Source organism: Diadema antillarum, unplaced genomic scaffold (genome assembly GCF_040938485.1).
Source record: "Diadema antillarum isolate AM-2024a unplaced genomic scaffold, OU_Dant_1.0 seq00001323_RagTag, whole genome shotgun sequence".
Lineage (NCBI taxonomy): Eukaryota > Metazoa > Echinodermata > Echinoidea > Diadematoida > Diadematidae > Diadema > Diadema antillarum.
In genome coordinates this window covers 135,275-153,496 of record NW_027272094.1, presented here as the reverse complement: position 1 = coordinate 153,496, position 18,222 = coordinate 135,275, and the positions used below count along the sequence as shown (strand labels likewise).

The window sequence follows — 18,222 nt, the reverse complement described above, 5'->3', positions numbered from 1 at the left end:
ATAAGTCCTGTGAAAGAGCACTCTTCAACATATTCTCCGAAGAAGTTACGTTGTGATCTCTGCCGTTTCGGAAGTTCTCAAGGGCTGGGGATTGACAGATTTTTACTTGAAGTGAGAGGGATTAAAAAAAAAATAAACAAACAAAACTAACAAACAAACAAGTAAACAAACAAGCAAGCAAACAAACAATAAACATACAAACAAACAAGCAAACAAACAATAAACATACATATATACTAGCTCTGACAGGGGGCATTTTATGCCAAGAAGGGAAAAGATTCATGTGTCAGAAGTTTGAGAGATGGGAGAGTGAATTTTAAAAATATGAGCATTGCACTGAAGATTCAAATCACCATTAATCTCTACAATTGCCTTGTTACTGCATTCTTGTTCCGTGTTTATTACCAGCATGCTAAGCTTTAACGAGTATTAGGTAATTCAATCAGAGAGAAAGAGAGAGAGAGTAAAAAGAGAGATAGGGTGAGTGAGAAAGGAGTGGGCAAATCAAGATGACCAGTTGAGTGAAACTATACTGAATTCCATCAGCGAGAATCTCCCATAAGGGGAAGATAAAGACGTGGCGGTTGTTTCCAACCAGAAGCCAGAATGACTTTTTAAAAGGCCACCACTCCAATCTCTCTTGTACGAGGGTGGAAAATCCTCGACTCTTTAGATGTTCGCAACAAAGAGCAACTTCCCTCACTCCAGAGCGCCCAATCCCCCTTAGTCCCACGCACAATGGCGCAGATAACTACTCTCCTATTCATTTGCCCTTCCACTATTCTTCTCCCTCATGTAATGCCATGTCCACTGAATAGAAGCCACCTGAATGGTTTAATTTAAGGAGAGCTACTTAACTAGTCTTTCCCTACCAGACCACCTTTCCCCACTGTGCAAAATGGCCGAGACATTCTAGTTTGTGTTTGTGAAACTATGCAAGAGAAGAGATTTGAATTGATTGACAAATACCTCTCCGAAGAAAATATTCCTCGTGTTCTAAACATGATGCATGCATTGAATTTGAATCTGGAGGTGTTCTTCGTCAAAGGGAATGCAAAATCTATTTCATAACAGTGACAAGCAGACAAAGAGCCAAATATGAAATTCATTGAATCATGACAGAGTTAATGGGACGTTAAGATGTCATACTGTCGACAGATGAGCATTAGATTGCCAGGACTCTTTGAAGACGGAAGCCATTAGTGAAGAGTCAAAGGAGGCTGATCAGCAGAAGAGGGTCTGGCAAGGAGGCTGGGGCGATGTTCTAGGTCTCCCTTCTCTCCGTGGTCTTCAAAGGACTTGCCCTCCAGAACGTCTCACCATGGTTTCGCCCACAGAGACACTGCGGAGAATCTCCCCATTGTTTGCGGAATGTTGTTTTTTTTCTCTTGCGGCGCTGCCCGACAAGAATGGGGGGTGACCCCGAGATTTGCAAAGGCGGTTACAAGACGGCAGAGAATGGAATCTTCGATGCACAAAAGGGCGGTTTACGATCGGCGAACCGTCTCTTCTCTGGACTTGAGCGCCCCTTAATAGGGGCCCTTCACGGTGTGCCCCCGCGAGTGTGTTTTTTCATTCCATTAGACGCAGTGAAGGATCGCACAAATCACCCAGTGTTATCGCTTGATGAAGATGCTACCAATTGCTCCCCATCTTCATCTGCGAGTGGCGCGCTCGGATGGGAATTGGGGAGAAAATTGCTCCTGCCAAATGCATTCTAAATGTGAGCATCAATTATGATGCAAGGGGTCCATTATTTTCCTTTCAAAATGAAATCATGTTACCAGGCATGAAGTCTGAATCATCGGATCATCATTTAAAAATAAGAAAGGTGCTAATGCAGAAAAAGAAAAACAAACAACAACAGCAGCTGCTAAAAACAAGACAAAACAAAAAAGAAAAATCTTCCAAGTCCATCTATATTCATAAAGACTGCCTCTTTAAACCTATTCAACAAATATTAATTTGTGACTATAAACTTTTACAGTTTGATGTGTTGTAGCATCAAGTAGACTGTTTATTTTATCTCAAGTAGATTTGCACCCCCAATCTTCAATGAATCTTCATAGATTTACAACATACATGGAATTGAACCAGCATACTTTGATGCAAGAGGTATGGACCTATTGAACATTTGTTACTTTTGTATTTTCCAAACGAAAATAAAGAGCTGTGTGTTAGGCTACCATGATACACATCTCACTAGTTTGTAGTCTTTTTCTTAGGTACCATGTTTATAACCCAAGAAGAATGTGAGCAAATTCCCATCAGTCATATTCCCTTTTGGTAGTTTAGCAACAATTTTTTTCCCCTCTGTATGCTTTATATGTGGTGGCGTTTCTGCCCAATGGCCGGAATGCACTGCATCTTGAAATGGACAAACAACACCTGCCTCTGTACGACAGGACTGCCCTCTGGTTGGCTGGCCGTTTACGTTCCGTCCTTCCGCCAGCCGGAACCTAAAATGCATACGAAGTTAATCTGCTCGCGGGGAAGATGAACAAGTGGCACGTAAACGGTATCAACCGTGTGGCATGAAACGGCACAGAACAGTGTGCTTTCACAGCGTAAATAGGCTCAAAATGGCAAAGGAAATCAAGAGTTGGGCACACTGACTGCATTCGCAAGAATGCAGTAAATTAGACATGCAGTATGAAGTATTTTCATGTGTTTGTATATGTGAATGTGATTTACAGCTTTGCAGATAAAGTTGCTTGTAAACATTGTGAGTAATACTTGTAAGTGGTAACTCTGAATTTAAAGCTGCTGATTAGAATGAAAATTAAGAAGAACTCTCCCTCGAATCTAGGAATAAAAATGTAAGGGATGAATTCTTTCTTCAATTGTATCATCATCACCACTCATGAAGTGCCAGATACAAAAAAATTAGATGCATTGATGGCCATTTTGTCAAGATATATAAATGAGTTTCCTCATGACGTAAACATACAAATGTACAGCAACCTGTATGGATGAGCAGCACATGTCTTTGATTTTGCTGCAGTTCACTTCATATGTGTGCAGATGTTATTGATCAGTCAACCTGCGCACTAAATGACAATGTTTCGTCTCGGTGGCGCCCCTGATTGCGTTGAGCGCTGGACGATCGCTCGCAGATTGACGAGTGCTGGCAATGCCCAGCAAGTCATCTGGAATCGTCCACTCAACCGAGCGAGCCGAAAAGTGGATCTCTTCTCCGTCAGGTTCAAAGGGGATTGAAATTTGATTTGGTGTCATGACCAGCCATTGATTGTGAGCTGGGGCATCTGGGTGTATGGAAAGCTGTCTGTGCCATAATTTTGCCCTCTGTTTTCAAATGACCATTGGAGCATGTCTTCTTTTAAAAGCATCAGTGCTGAATAATTCTGCTTGGACATTATGACCCCATGGAGTGGTGTCATCCTTTTCTCAAGTGTGAAGACACTGTGTGTACCTCATGCATTCATGTTTTTGATGTGAAGTGTCAATTAAGGGAACGCTTTTAGTAGGAATGTTCGGAGAGAACCTGTTTAATGGTCTCCCTCCTTTTAGAATGACCCCCCCACCCCCCCCCCCCCCTCCATCTTTTACCTGTCTTTCTAATTGGCTTTCGGCTGAAAGGTACCGGAGAAAATTAGCTGCCGGGGAGAGCTGATGACAATTGACTCCCACGAAAAACTGCCATTTTCCACTTTCACCTGAGGCCCAGTTTGATTAAACGAATCGCAGTGAAATTCTCACGTCTCGTCTCTCCAACCATCATCTCTCAGTCCGTGCCATACTCATCCCTTGAGATATATCTTTCTCTCCTTCTGTCTTTCTCTCTCTCTTTCCCTGTCTCTTCATCTCTCCATCTGTCTGTCTGTCTGTCTGTCTCAGGCCCTGTACTGGTCTTCTTCAACACTTCAGATGTGATTTTTTATGTCTGTCTATATGTATGTATTTATGTATGTCTGCTCGTGTCGCTCTCAACACTCATAGTTTGTATTTTTTTCATTAAATATTACACTCTATCAGATAGGCCCCTACATATATTTCTTTTCATGACATATCCAACTATAGATGTAAATGTAGTTATGCAAATGTAAATGTAAATGCAAGATGTAGGCCTATTTGATTTTAATTCCAAAATCTGTCTTGAGTAGTTTCAGCTAGCGACGTCTTGCAAATAGAGAGAGAGACACACACATACACAAAAAAACTATTTGAAATAGGATACGATGTGGAAATAATTATAACTTGGACAAAAATAAACAAGAATAGAATGCTTGCACGCTTACAAACATGTGCCTCACTACCATCACCTCAAATTTATGATGACCAAAAGTGATTATCATATTATTTCATCGAAAGTACAAAACGACAATTTGAAATTGTTTCACAGAAAGAAGGGTAAATGTGCTTGTCTCTTTTTTGTGGGTAACCACCAGTTATTCCAGGTACACACACAATCGTATCTTTCGATGATGAATGAATGATCATTTATCTTTGAATCCTTGGGTAATGTGATATGCTGGTTAGGACACTTGTTTTGCCTCTGTCTGCATTGATGGTATCATATGGGCCTCAACCTTTGTGGCTTTACATTTTATTGACCATATGCTGGTCACTTTCATTTCCAGCTGGACATGGTGGGCAGCTTATGTTGCCACTGACCGTTAGACATGTACTTTGCTTTCAAGAGTGCAGTTATGTAGGAGAAAATAAAAGTATTATACATAATCAGCGGTGACTATGTAGTGACTTGTGTTATGGTCAGCTGGCTGGGTTGAGTGACCGACTTGGCAGTGTTGATATATGTAGGCCTGTAAGTGAAATCAACATGCTGGTATGTGCGCAATGCTGCCACTACTCGTGTGACTGATGGCGCAACATATTCTACCGCACAGGTCATGTCAATACACTTTTCCTTCTTTACTGCATGTTTTATAGGGGAGCCAGATGCATGAAGTGGGAAGTACAACATGCTAAGTAGCACTCGCCTCCTATGGGGACCGCCAGTTTGTCTCCTGAGAAATATAAGCAAGAGAAATATTACAGACAAGAACCATATCACATGATGTTTTTTATGTGGTTTCAATGAATTGATAAAAAATCTGAAAATAGACATGCTTGTTTGCAATGTATGTATTAGGCCCCTTTTCAACTTTACATTGCATGTCATTGACTTGATGAGAATCTGTATAAAAAATATTGCTGAATCTTTTTGTTTTGATAATAATCATTGCTTGAAAAAACATGTTAAATGTAGGCCTACATTCCAAATGTTTTATATGAAAAGATATCAAAATGTATAAAGACTGAGCTGAGAGATAGTAAGATATAGAAGAAAGAACAGTGTGTGTGAGGAGCACATGCTTTTTGTGTAAGTTTAAAGCTTTGAAATTCACACAGTATGCTAATTCCTGCATACCTCTGCAATGTATTGTTTGAACAGCTGGATAATTAGTCAGCAATGAAAGCACCATTAGGGCCTCAAATTGTGCCAAAATTGAGCGGAGTGCCCCAAGTTTCTCTCTCTGCCTCGTCCTCCCGTTCATCCAATCAGCCATCTTCTCTCTTTCGCCCTTCGCCCGTCTTTCGTCAGCGGGTACCGGAGACTTGAGATGAGAGACTCGAACTGCAAGTTTTCTGTCACAACCAACCCATCTCGCGCAATTATCGAGTTAATATCCATCGCGGCCCGCGGGCACTGCGCGTCCAGAAAACCCCCCCACGTGTCAAGCAACAGCAGAGGGATATGGCATGGCGCCATCGCAGGCAGGATTCAATATGCCACGTGTCGCCCCAAATTCCCGTGCCCATGCAAATATTATGCTAATAAAGTGTCATTAGGGCTGCTGCCAGAGACTACATACCGCCGGTTGCCGCTCCGAGAGAGGCAAAATATAAAGGAAACAGTAGCCACGATCTTTTTTTTTGGGGGGGGGGGTTGAGGTTGGGATGGACGGACGAGGATTCTGTAGTATTTCTCATGCCCTGGAGTTACAGGCGAGCACTTACATAGAATAAGAGATACATCGCGATAGGATATGACTTGAGACAGCCGAATATATATATCTGATGGGTTGCCGATGACGACGATGACTCACTAGAAACATCTTTGCTTTTTTTTTGACGGTGGCTAATATATTGTTAGTGTTGGTCCTGCTAGTTATATTATTGTCTTCGATGTCAGGTTTTGAGGGAACCTCGGGGCGAGAGAGAGAGATAGCGCAAATTCCTCTCGTCCGCACAAAGCAGTCGGATGCAAAACCTCGGGGCAGTTTTCCCATTCCCCTGCATTAATCCCGCCATAAAGTGAGTTTATGTTACCTCTGCCACTGTGTCTCTTTCCTCTGCTTTGTCTTTTTAATTCCCAGGGAAAGCAGAAAGAAATTATGCATTTTCGGCCCAAATCAACTGTCAGGCGAAAGTGTGAAAATCTCACCCAAATTAGCAGTATCGGGTTTCCCTCGCCGCAAGTTATGAATACCAACAACGGCCCGCACTGATTTTTGGGGAAATGAAAATAAATCTGTTCCTCAGGCACAAAAAAGAGATACCACAAGTATTGAGATAATAAAGAGAACAGAGAAAGTGAGCTGGAGAAAGTGAGAAAGAAAAGAGAGAGAGAAAAAAAAAAGTATTTCTCTGCAAAGGCAGGAACAAATTATCACCCTACACCTTCAACCATTTTTGCTCCATTACGGGTAAACAAGATTTACTGAATTCGTTATAAGATTGCATAATCATGTGGGCTTTAAATATGCATGTATGTAAACAATAACAAAAAAACCTTTCTCTCCACTGAACTGAAATCAGAAAAACAGTAGGAGTGCTACATAAATCCCTAATCTCATTAGCTGTTTGTTGGGCCAGACTACTCATCAGCCATGGATTTGTTAATCGTTGCATTGATTTTTTTTTCTTTCTCATTCCTGTCCACGGTCAGATGCAGCATACATAAACCACAATGGTGGTGTAGGTCTGTGTACTGGTGGATGAGGCAGCGTTTTCCACATATATGCAAATGTTATTACCTCCACCGATCTAATAGGACATAATTACTTTGCCTCTACCCTTGTCTCTCTCTCTCTCTTCCTCTATATCTCTCTCTTTTATCTCTTTCTCTCTTTCCACATATATTCTTCTATCTCTCTATGTATTCCTCTCTCTATATATCTCTCTCTTTCTATCTCTTTCTCTGTCTTTTTCTCTCTCTTGTTCTCTTTCTTCTTCGGTGGTCTGAGCAATGAGTCAGTGAGTCGTGATCACCATGTGGTCTTCTACGTATGTGTAATTTGCTTTTAAGCATGGAAAAAAAACAGACTCCAAGAAATTGCGCTTTTGTACTTAGCATCCTCTCTGGTGTGTTCTGCAAAGAAGAAAAGAGTAGTAATCATTTGAGAAATGACAAGTTCAATTTATCAAAGCCATTTTAGAGAAATGAGGAATAAACGGAAGTAGATTGACAAATTACAGCAGTTAATTTCGGGTCTCATTTCCTTGTATGCATGTGTATATTGGGCCATACATAAGATGCAGCTAAATACAAGAGCAATAAATACAAGAGTTGTTTTATTCTGCACAATGGCTGATGTACCATGACAGTATGCAGAAAATGTTGCATTGATACCTGTACACACCGCCTCACATTTACGCATAATAATGAATAGGGCCTATATGAATGTACACATAGCACTTAACTACAGACAGCCATTGTACTGTATGATGGATCCTATTTCCCTATTGATGCTATATGTATGGCATAACAACTGGAACTCACAATAAAACCTGGATCTTGGTTTGTGAAGCAGTACAAATCATTCTTTATTTGAATATTTGCATATTTCTTTCTGTATGTAGATAACTGTCTAACTCGTAGCCAATGACAGGATAATTGTTAATAAAGAACAACATTTTTTGTCCCTTATAAGAAACATGACATTTAATGCATTGTATTGTATAACCTGACCTGGCATGTATGAAACAGTGAACTGTACAAGAAATTCATTGAGAGCCAGTGGTACTGGTAGCAAACGCGATCTGAGATTCCACTCTTCTCAAAATCTTATCATATGTTTGAAACTAAACTTTTGTCTGTCTTCTTTCCAACAACAGTGGGTGGAGTCTGGAGTCAGTTTTCAAAGGAGATATCAGACGTGTTCGGTGAGCAGCCCGGGCGACAACTGGCTCCGGATGCCATACCTCGAGCGGAAGGGCGCCAACCGAATTCATGTGGAGGTGAAATTTACAATGTACTCATGCACTGGCATTACTGACGCACAACTCTGCAAGGAGACATTCGATGTCTACTTTTACCAGTCGGACGAGGACGATGCTAGCGATAGCTCGCCGAACTGGACTGCCCCGCCGTATGAGCGGGTGGCCCGCATTGCTGCGGAGGGCCGGTTCTCGGACCCGGACACGCCCGATGAGAATGTCATAAATGTGCGGAGCGAAAACTTTGGGCCCGTGACATCCAGGGGCTTCTACATCGCGTTCCGGGACCAGGGGGCGTGCATGGCTCTGCAGCAGGTGCGCGTGTTCTACCAGGTGTGCCCGCAGGTTGTGCTCAACTTCGCGATCTTTAACCAGACGAACGAGGGGCAGGAAACGCACACGCTGGTGACGGTGCCGGGCACCTGTGTCAGGAACGCCCAGCCCGTACCGCCAGACACGGTGCCCCAGTATATATGCCAGAGCGAGGGGATTTGGTCGCTAAATCAGGGAGGATGTGGATGTTCGCCGGGATACGAGCCCCGCGAGGACGGAAACAGCTGTAAAGGTACGTTTAGCAAGGCTCAGCTCTTTATTCTTTATGTGTGTGTGTGTGTGTATGTCCGTCTGTGTGAGTTAGTGTTTGCGTTCATGATGGTGCATGTTAGTGAATGATCAAAAACTAACTTGTGTTGAGTATTAAGTGCCGCAAAATGTTATCTATGAGTCTTTAATGTGAGAGAGAAGTTCAAGTATTATAATTTGTTGCAGTGACATTCCTGTCCAATCATTGCATGAACTTGAGTTTAATTTGGCAAGTATCCCGTGGTATTTTTCCATGCTAAAAATGATGTGAATTGTCATGTATAAGGGAGCGAGTTGGGGGAAAAAAATGTGAACGACGTTGCGTAGCTGTTTTCGTTGAGTCTTTGAACTGCAGCGTTGCCATGGCAATGCTGCATTATGAGACATCATGGCCAATTACACAATGAGGCATCGATCAATGCTGAGAGTGCCTTCCAATGGCTGCGGCTGGAACAAAAGATTCTCATTCCTCTCCCAGTTTCCTTCCCTGTATGATGTGGTTGATGGTGATGAAAGATGAGAATTTAAAGTGAAAACAGTTCTCAAATGCCCGTGGAACTGCCCATATTTGCCGAAACATTTTTGCCATATGTGTGAAACAATGCCGTAATTCATAACCCCATTTCAGTTACGTAAAGATGAAAATGTGAAATATCATCCAAAGTGTTCAAAGTATTACAATCTCAGAGCATGGTTGCTACATGATTTTTTTTTTAATGATATATTATCGATAATTAATAAATCCGGCCACAGCAGTATCCTCAGATCTTCTGCGCTAGAGTGAATCGCATGCAGTCTGTTGGAAAAAGTGATTGCCAGGTCTTGATCGATAATCACATTTATCGTTCTACCTACCTACCACTGAGTGGGGACGGCACTTTAGGAATTAAAGTTTTGTACTATGATCAAAATTATTTTACACCTTTGGTCTCAAATACACCAAAACAACTCAACATCCTGACAGATCGCATCGGCCGGAGAAGTTTATCAGTCGACACTTTTGATGTATTGTGAGCAAATTCCAAAATGTGGAAGATGAATTTTGAGCCCTTCTCAGAACTCTGTTTTGACTTTAAACTCAGGGATACATCACACACTATTATGTCCAAGCATAGCAGAAATCAGTGCTGGCTATCTCAAGGTGGAAGATTAAACTGAGGGACTAATTGTTCATGTTGATATATTCTTGCTAGAGACAGTCGCCCTTTAATGTCTCAACAAAGGTTTCGCCAGATTAATGACGTACATTTGCCCTCATTTCGTGAAATTGAAATTGCAACCAGCTCTTTAATAGTACCTGGCCGGCGCAATTACAGTTCATTTGGGTTGTGCAAAAAAATCAAAAGTTCATTCAACGCCAATACCACCGACCTTCACTTCTCCAGTCTCTCTCTCCCTGGCAGCGGGGCTAAACACCCCTCACCTCGCATCTATATAGTCCGCGTCTCTCTCTCTCTCTCTCTCTCTCTCTCTCTGTCCATTTCGACTGTTAGGTGACGTAGAATTAATGTCATCCCCCGTCTATTTACCTACAGTCGACTGTCTAATTTGCTCGTGTCGATTCACGCTTGTTAGATCCCAACAAAGCTATGCAGTGGCAGCACACACAGACGCTAGCTGCTACCGGCTGCCGCGAGCAAGGCACATGGGCAAAGTCATCTCAAAACAAACCCATAACTCATAAATCAATGGTAGTGGATGTGATGACAGTCTTCACGTAGACCACAGACCACGTTATGAGATGCTGCTAGGATTGAAAGAAAAAAAGATTAAAATGTGACTGATTGCACATACAGTGCAAATACTATAACATACAGTGTCTGTTCTTCATATCTTCTTATGAAATTCATGTTGGAAATCATGTGTAATAACTTATGGAGAAGCTTTAGGAATGTTAACTGAAAGCGTGTTGGAACAAGGTTAACTGCATGTATATTATACATATGTGATTACGTGGGTTCAGTTTTCATACAAGAACATTTGTGCAGCTCAAGTGGGATAACGGTAAGCACTGTTAATTTACATTTTCTTCGTGAGCAATAGGCCCAGAATATTCATATTTTGTACAAATAATCATATAAATCTTGTATTTTTGGTATTAAAGTAGAGACATTCAAAGCAAGCAGAAAAATTATGAATACCGTATCTTCTGAAGATTGCAGAAACTCTAAAGTGCCAGCATGAATATGTATGTATGGGACTAAAGTTAGAGTGCCTTACAAAAAAAAAAAGCTCTGTAAGTGAATGTGATGAGATAATAGATGAGATATAGATGAGATATAGATTAGATTTTTTATTTGTGTGTGTGTTAACAATTGCATTAGAAAATAGTCCTGAGAAAAAAGTGATGAGATAATAGAAGTGAGCCATATTGTAGGTCCTATAGTTATTATTTATCAGAAATGGGCCATATAAAAGAAAGAAAAAGAAAAATATGTATATCTTTATTGTCCTCAATTAAGTGTTATCCTCACAGGTCCCCCAGTGGGACTGTTTGCTAAACAAAAGGGGTGATGATGTTTTCTTTTCTGCAACTCGCCACTGGTGCGCTCTCTTTCTTGACCTCGGGTGGAAACGGGGCAGCAAAAACAGACACGCAACAGACGTCTGCGATGTCTGGCATGATGGGAGGATGCAGGATGCTGGGAATATATAAATATATATGCCACCATGACGACACGAGGAAGTTCAACGACTATCATATCTCTTTTTGATGTGACGCTCCCTCCTCTCTTTTTTTTTGTTCGGGAGGCATCAAATGTAAACACAACTAGTTTTTTGGGGGGTGTGTGTGCCTTCAACAGGCGCGAAGTGATGCTCAGTTTATTGTGGGGGCGGGGACCATGCGTCTCTACGTCCCTTTGTCTTCCCTGCCTGGGATTGTGTCATCCCAAGTTCGGCTAAACAATAATTGTTTTTCTAGCGCGCTGTCCCTCCGAAGAATGAATGCACCCGAGTCCTGTGGTAGGCGCAATCATACCATCAACCAGAGGTTCATTGTGAGCAGGGGAGACGTGTTGTCTTAATTTCATCGTTTTCTTATGCCATTCATGACTGCAAAAGATGGGACATAGCAAAGATGGAGGCTATTCATGTTTATCTTTGGAGGTTTTATGGCCTGTGACCGTCTCGTGGTACTGGGACAGGTGGACTGGGGTCGCGGACCAACCCCCAGTCTTCCTGAGTGACGGAGGGACAGGAATATGTATAACAAGTAAAAAAACCTCAAAAATCCAACCAAATTCAAGTGCTCACTGCAGCATGACACAGCACACTGTGTACTCATTACACACGTGACTGCTGACACACAATCCAAGTTCTTTGAAGGCCCATTTCTCTTCACACCATATATTTTGGGGCAAGTGAAAGAAAGGAAAGAAAGGAGGAAAAGAACAAGAAATGGAACCGAAATAACCTTCTGGAGTATTGTGATGGCCTTTTGCCCCCAATTCATTCATAAAAGTAAGCAAGGCTAAGATAATACTTCTACTCTGGAGAGTTGTGAGGCCTATTATGTGTGTATGTATTGCAGAGAATGATGCTCCATTTGTGTACCGATCATAATTGTCGGATTTTTTTTTTTTTTTTTTTTTGGGGGGGGGGGTTCAAACAAATTCACTTGAAATCTATAGTATTATTTTCCCCTCCATTATGAAGAAGTTCCCAGTTATCAGGTCTGCTCCAAGGAAAATTCTTAATTACCTACCTGTACAACACACCAAATTATGAAAGCAATGTGATATTCCGGGTTGCTAAAATGGACACACAAACTTTATGAACTGTCGATATAGTATAATCTAAACATACCAAAAAAAAAAAAAAAAATTGCCTTGGTCTATATCTGTCTGTGTGTGATTCCCTCCTATGTCTAGATATCTACATCTTTTCTTTCTTGATCTCTCTCTCTTTCATAATCCTTCAAGAAAAAGATGCTTTTCCATCATATGATTTCGCTAAAAGATATGAATCTCTCTATATATGACTGCCTCTATCATAATATTTCTTTCACTCACCCCCCCCCCCTACTCTCCTCCCTCTATCCACAGTGAGTTCCCCCCTTGAACCCTACCTGCTATGCACACACTTGATTCAATTGCATGATAAATATGATTTGGCTGCCCCTGTTTGCCTAACAGTGCTTAGTCTCTTTCAAGAAGGTCATTGGCGAGGACTTCACAATACTTAGTTTTTCTTGCCTGTTTATGCCAGCCATTCCCTCCTACAATAACTTGTTTTTTCTCGATCTGTTGTACTGGTCTGTGTACACACCCTATAGATATGTTTAAAATGTATATGGTAGACTCTGTGTCTGAGTATTTGGTTTCCTTGGTACGTGTAGCTTGTTTGCATTGAAAATTTAGGTTGAGGGCCAATTATGGTCACTGGAGAGAAAATGCTGACAAATGGAAAACATAGACCCCAAGAGATTAATCATAGAAATTGAGTATTTTGAAGGATGCCATCAAACATTCTGCCCTAGATTTAGATACTTCAGCATTTGACAGATGAATCCAGTATGTATCGTGAGGTTGTTCCGTTTTACCTTAGCAGCAAAAGATCAACTCAAATGGTGCAATGTACAAAGTTCAGTATTAAAATCGGCACAAGGTACCCTTAATGTGTATGTGATGATTTGTGCTTGTGGTTAAAAAACAACATCTATTTTGTGGAATTATGTGATTAAGTTTTTTAAAACTTTGTATGCTCAGTCACTATTGCGATTTTGAAAATTCACCCTAAAGCAACAGAAAGTATCATGTGTACATCTCCAGTTCAAATAGTCCTTCACAGTAATTATGAACTCAGTAAATTTTCAATAATTTATTTACAGTGCATGTTTTGCTAGGCTTCTGTATACGATAATTTGGAAATGATTGTAGAAATTTCATATGCATGGAGATTAATACCTTTTGTGTTATAACTGTTCTCTTTTTTTGGACATCTCAAATTAGTCTACATCATTGTAACTGGATTTCTTACAGATACTCTAATTGTATTTTCTAGGCAGACATGTTTGTGCTCTTTTTTAAGCAGGGAGAAAATCGACATCTTAATCACCAAGCTTACTGCTTGGAGTATTTTATTGCTGTTTTGCATTTGTCGTGAATAGAAACTCTATGGCATCGGAGCTTGATATGGCGAAAAAAACATGTGTCACTACATTGATTCTTTAAAAGCAGCATTCATCAACCAAGGACATCCCATTGTTACTTGGATGTTGGATTATGTGCGGAGTCTGACCAATAATCATGTCCAATCGTGTTAAAGTCGAAAGATCATCTAAGTGAAATATGTATCACCGTTGACTAATGACGTTATCGGCTTGATTTTGAGGCGTGATGGGATTGGAATGCCAAACTTCTGAGGTGTAGTTCAGAGTTTGTTGCAGCTTGGTATGAGATAGTGAGATGTTCTGTAAGGTCATTGCAAGATTACGCAAGATCGCTGTTAAATGCCCTGCATTGGTTCAGTTGTGAGCCAGCAGCCAATGGGAGGATGATGGGGGAGAATGAGGTGGAGAGTGGTGCTGAAAGAGAAAGTTGTTTACGACAAACTGGCGAAGACTGCAGCCGGGGCATTGCTCATCAAACTTAGATGTTACTCGCATTGTCCCGACTTCCCGAACAAAGAACGGGGACAAAAGCGAGCCATGTTCGTCAAAGGCTGGCCCGCATTCCTCGCAGCGAGGCTGGACAATACGCCCAATGGAGTTTGCGTATTGATTATCGGGCGGTGAGCAAAGAAAAACATGACGAGATATTGATGTCTCGTCTGTGCCTCACAGCCCCAACCTCACAAACAAGCGAAACAAACAAGATGTGGAACTGGAGGGGGGGCCTCAAGTTTTTGAAGCAGCGTCTACGATACAGATGGTCCGTTGCAGCAGACGTGGGCCGCGTCTTCCGTGCGAGGCGTGACCCGAGAACACGGGGGGAAGGACATTTCGCTGAAAGAGACAATACTTTGCAGAGGCCTAGTCTCTAGCTCCCCGTGTGATCAATGTTCACCAGTTTTAGCACATGAGTGGTGGGGCCACTTTGGCTCTCGATCCGGCCCAGTTGTTATCCCACTCTTCGTCCACTCTATTATTTTGTGCCTTTGTTGTGACTTCAAGGCCACCGTAGGCTAGGGTTTGTGAGGGCGTAGGGGATGAATATGATTCCAATGCTCAGAGTCACGTACAGAATGCAGAACATGGCTTAGAACCGGAGGGGTAATCCAAGGTCCTTTTCTGTATGGCCCAGAACAATCAGTAATATTCTCTCACTGTGGGATTATTTAAACTTGAAGAGGGAGGGGGGGGGGGGGAAGAAGAGTGAGGAGGAGCTGGAGGAGCAAAAGAAGCCCTTTTGCACCCATGTTACTATCATTCATCAACACCCAGTCCAATATGCTTCTCAGCACTTTGAGTTTTCCCCTCATTCACAGCTACAATTATGCTCTATTTCATCATAACCTATCATGCACCTGTTGTACCCTACCATGCACTTTCTTCGAAAACTTTGAAAGATGTGCCCTGTACTAGTTTCTAGACAGAGCAGTGATGATTCCCTGCTAAAGCAGTGATTGAATTAACAGATGCCATCATAATCAATGCACCGCAGGCCGTATTCTTGCGGTCTCGTGTAGTCTCGGAAAATATTTTCATTTTTCCAAATGGACAGTATGAAAATTCCACCATATAGACTGTTAAATAAAATTGCTATCGAACAGGGTCAATTCATAAGAGGGCACAGCAGTGAAATCGTGACTGTCTGGGCATAGGATGGACTGTAGTTGTATCCAATTTCATGAAAGAGTTCATGCTTTTACTGAATATCCAGTAGGTATTGGGTCTCCATGTGTAGAATAATTTGTAACAAGCAACTCTATGAGAAAGTAGCAACTGTTTAGCTATGACAGCATTAAAAGTTAAGTCTGTAAAGGAAACACGTATGACAGTGTACGTGAAGTCTCTAACCCCTCCCCATCTCCAAATTAAGTATGAAATCATGTTATCTTTACCCTCCCGGTACCAAACTACTCTTGCATCCAAACTGTCTTCTTCAGATTGGGGTAAAGATGTTCCCTTCATACCATTCCATCTTCACTCTCCCGTTCCCTCGCTCTTTCATGTCGGGCCTTCTTCCCCCGACTCCTTTACGCCGATGTGATTTATCTTCTCTCGGGCCGTGATAGCTCTTCAATGGTTTGTCCCTGTCGGTAATGAAGAGCCGGGAGAGAGAGGGCGGGGGTCTTATCGAGGAGCACAGATAACCCGGGAATCAATCAGAGGGGAAACTCCGGGCTTGGGAGACGGGAGGTTACCCGTGATGGATAGTCACTTAGAAGAGTCCACTCACTCCCCCGATCCCTCGGCTGACGAGGGTTAAAGGTGCCGTTTTTCGCTGGTGAATACATCTTTAGAAATGAAGAAGAAAAAACACAGAGCCCTATGCCCTTTAATGTCAGTTAGAGACAAAAACAAGGAAATACAATTCAATACACACCAATAGATTTCATACTCTTAAAGCAACAACTTTACACTCATTCATACAGTAAATGTGCCTTTTATAAAAATAATGAAGATGATCACCATGGAAATATGTCACATAGTTGTGAGACAGAATTTTTTTTGTTTTTCTTGGCATTTGGGTAAACTGTTTCTTACGAATTGTATGCTTCCTGAATTACATGTCCTAAGAATGCAATTATAAAGTAATCGAATTGAATTTGAATTGAATGATATAGGCCTATTAAACAAAACAATAATGTACATGTGGCGAATAACAGTTTGAGTTCATATGATCTGATAAATGCATCTATATCATAACTTTTTGTGCAGTGGTACTTAGCTAATTTGGATTCATGCACTGGTGTTGCTTGTATAGAGGACAGTATTTTCTGTAAGGTCTGGCACTAGTTTTCTTTGTTTTTTTTGTTTTGAAGAGATTTGTTTTTGTTTTTGTTTTTTTCGTGGGGGGGGGGGTGGTGAGAATAGAAAGGGTGATGAGGGCCTTAAAGGGTACGTGGGAGAAAGCTGGGAGAGTTTCGATAGAAATTGATTGCTACAAGCTCTGAAGCTAGCTGGAATCTTGAACATGTCACTCCTGAGGTTCGTTTCAAGTGGCCGCATTCCCTGGCTCTGTTCTCGAGTTGTTAATTTCGAGGGCCTGGTGTGTCCTCTGTGAACAACGTGGTTCGCTGTCCCCCCCCCCCCCCCCCACCCCCACCCCCACCACCACCACTCTTGAGAAATAGGGCTTGTGTATGTGTACAGTATGTGTGTGTGTGTGTGTCACCAAATGTAAAGATGGCTGGAAAAAAAAAAAATTCTTGTCAATTTCCCTGCGTGATAGGCATCGAAAAGTGGTTCATACTGCCATGCTTCTTGCATTCTGGATGACAGAATGTCTGCTTTTACTTCCTGAAAGTGTAAATGTAATGACACATATATAATCAAAATTGAGCAAGTACAGGATATAAAGTTGTAGCAGCTATTGCAAGTGGATAATTTCTCTGCAGTATCTCATGATCTATATACCCTTAGATGATTTTGAATTGAATATTTTTTATTTTTCACTGGAGAATCAGTCTGTAATTGCAAACATCATCTGAAGTCTTTCAAAAAAAGAAAGAAAAAAACAAACAAACAAAAACAACCTGTGCTAATTATCAGTAAGTAAACTTGTTTTATGATCTGAAATATATATACTAAGATGAGGTCTTGACTGAAATTTGATCAGATATCTGACTTTGTGGTCTCAAATAGATGTAATAAGCAAATCTTCATGAAGAATGGTCACCTCTTTTCCTGTTGATACACACAAACATGCACAATATGTGGTCCCACGTGACCATGTTTGCGTTAGCTTTTTATGTGCTATGGTATTTTTAATAATCATCTTCAATTGGTTGCTAATCAACCACAGTCCATGCATGATGTGTAAACATATCATCTTGAAAAAAAAAACACTGAATTTGATATTTTTGTATATATCTTGCTCACATGGTCATTTTAATTGTTTTGTTTTATACTCTTTTATGCAATACTCTCTTTTCTAACTACTTTTCATAATGTTCGCCATGGGTAAATGGCATAAGTATAAAGACGCAAAGAATATAAATGTCTATGATTGATAAAAATGACAGGTCCTCATTTATTGATTGGCCATTTGATATATTTTTGCTTGGCCATTTGATATATTTTTGCTTGAGCAATATTCTATTTTCATTTTATCTTTGGATCCCTTTTTTTTTCTGAATGCGTTTTTCCACTCTCTGGCAAAATGACCACATGTCAAGTTATAGTTCCTTTAGAACAACAGCCAGGGATGTTTTACAAAAGAAGAGAGAGAGAAAAAAAAATTCTTCTGTTGCTTTTGGCATGTTTTATCTTGACACGGAAACATTCAGCCCCCACCAAACTGGAACACGCTTTGATTTTTAGTCGCAGAATATCACAGGAGCAGAGAG

General features: G+C 41.2%; 1 protein-coding gene across 1 annotated transcript in view; it reads left to right on the top strand.

Annotated features, from left to right (window-relative positions):
- The window catches only part of LOC139708262 (ephrin type-B receptor 2-like), a 136,086-nt gene that overhangs the window by 22,619 nt on the left and 95,245 nt on the right, over nt 1-18,222 (top strand). The window contains exon 3 of the mRNA XM_071620233.1: nt 8,083-8,749. Coding sequence (XP_071476334.1) covers nt 8,083-8,749 — 667 coding nt within the window. The remainder of the gene's footprint in view (nt 1-8,082; nt 8,750-18,222) is intronic.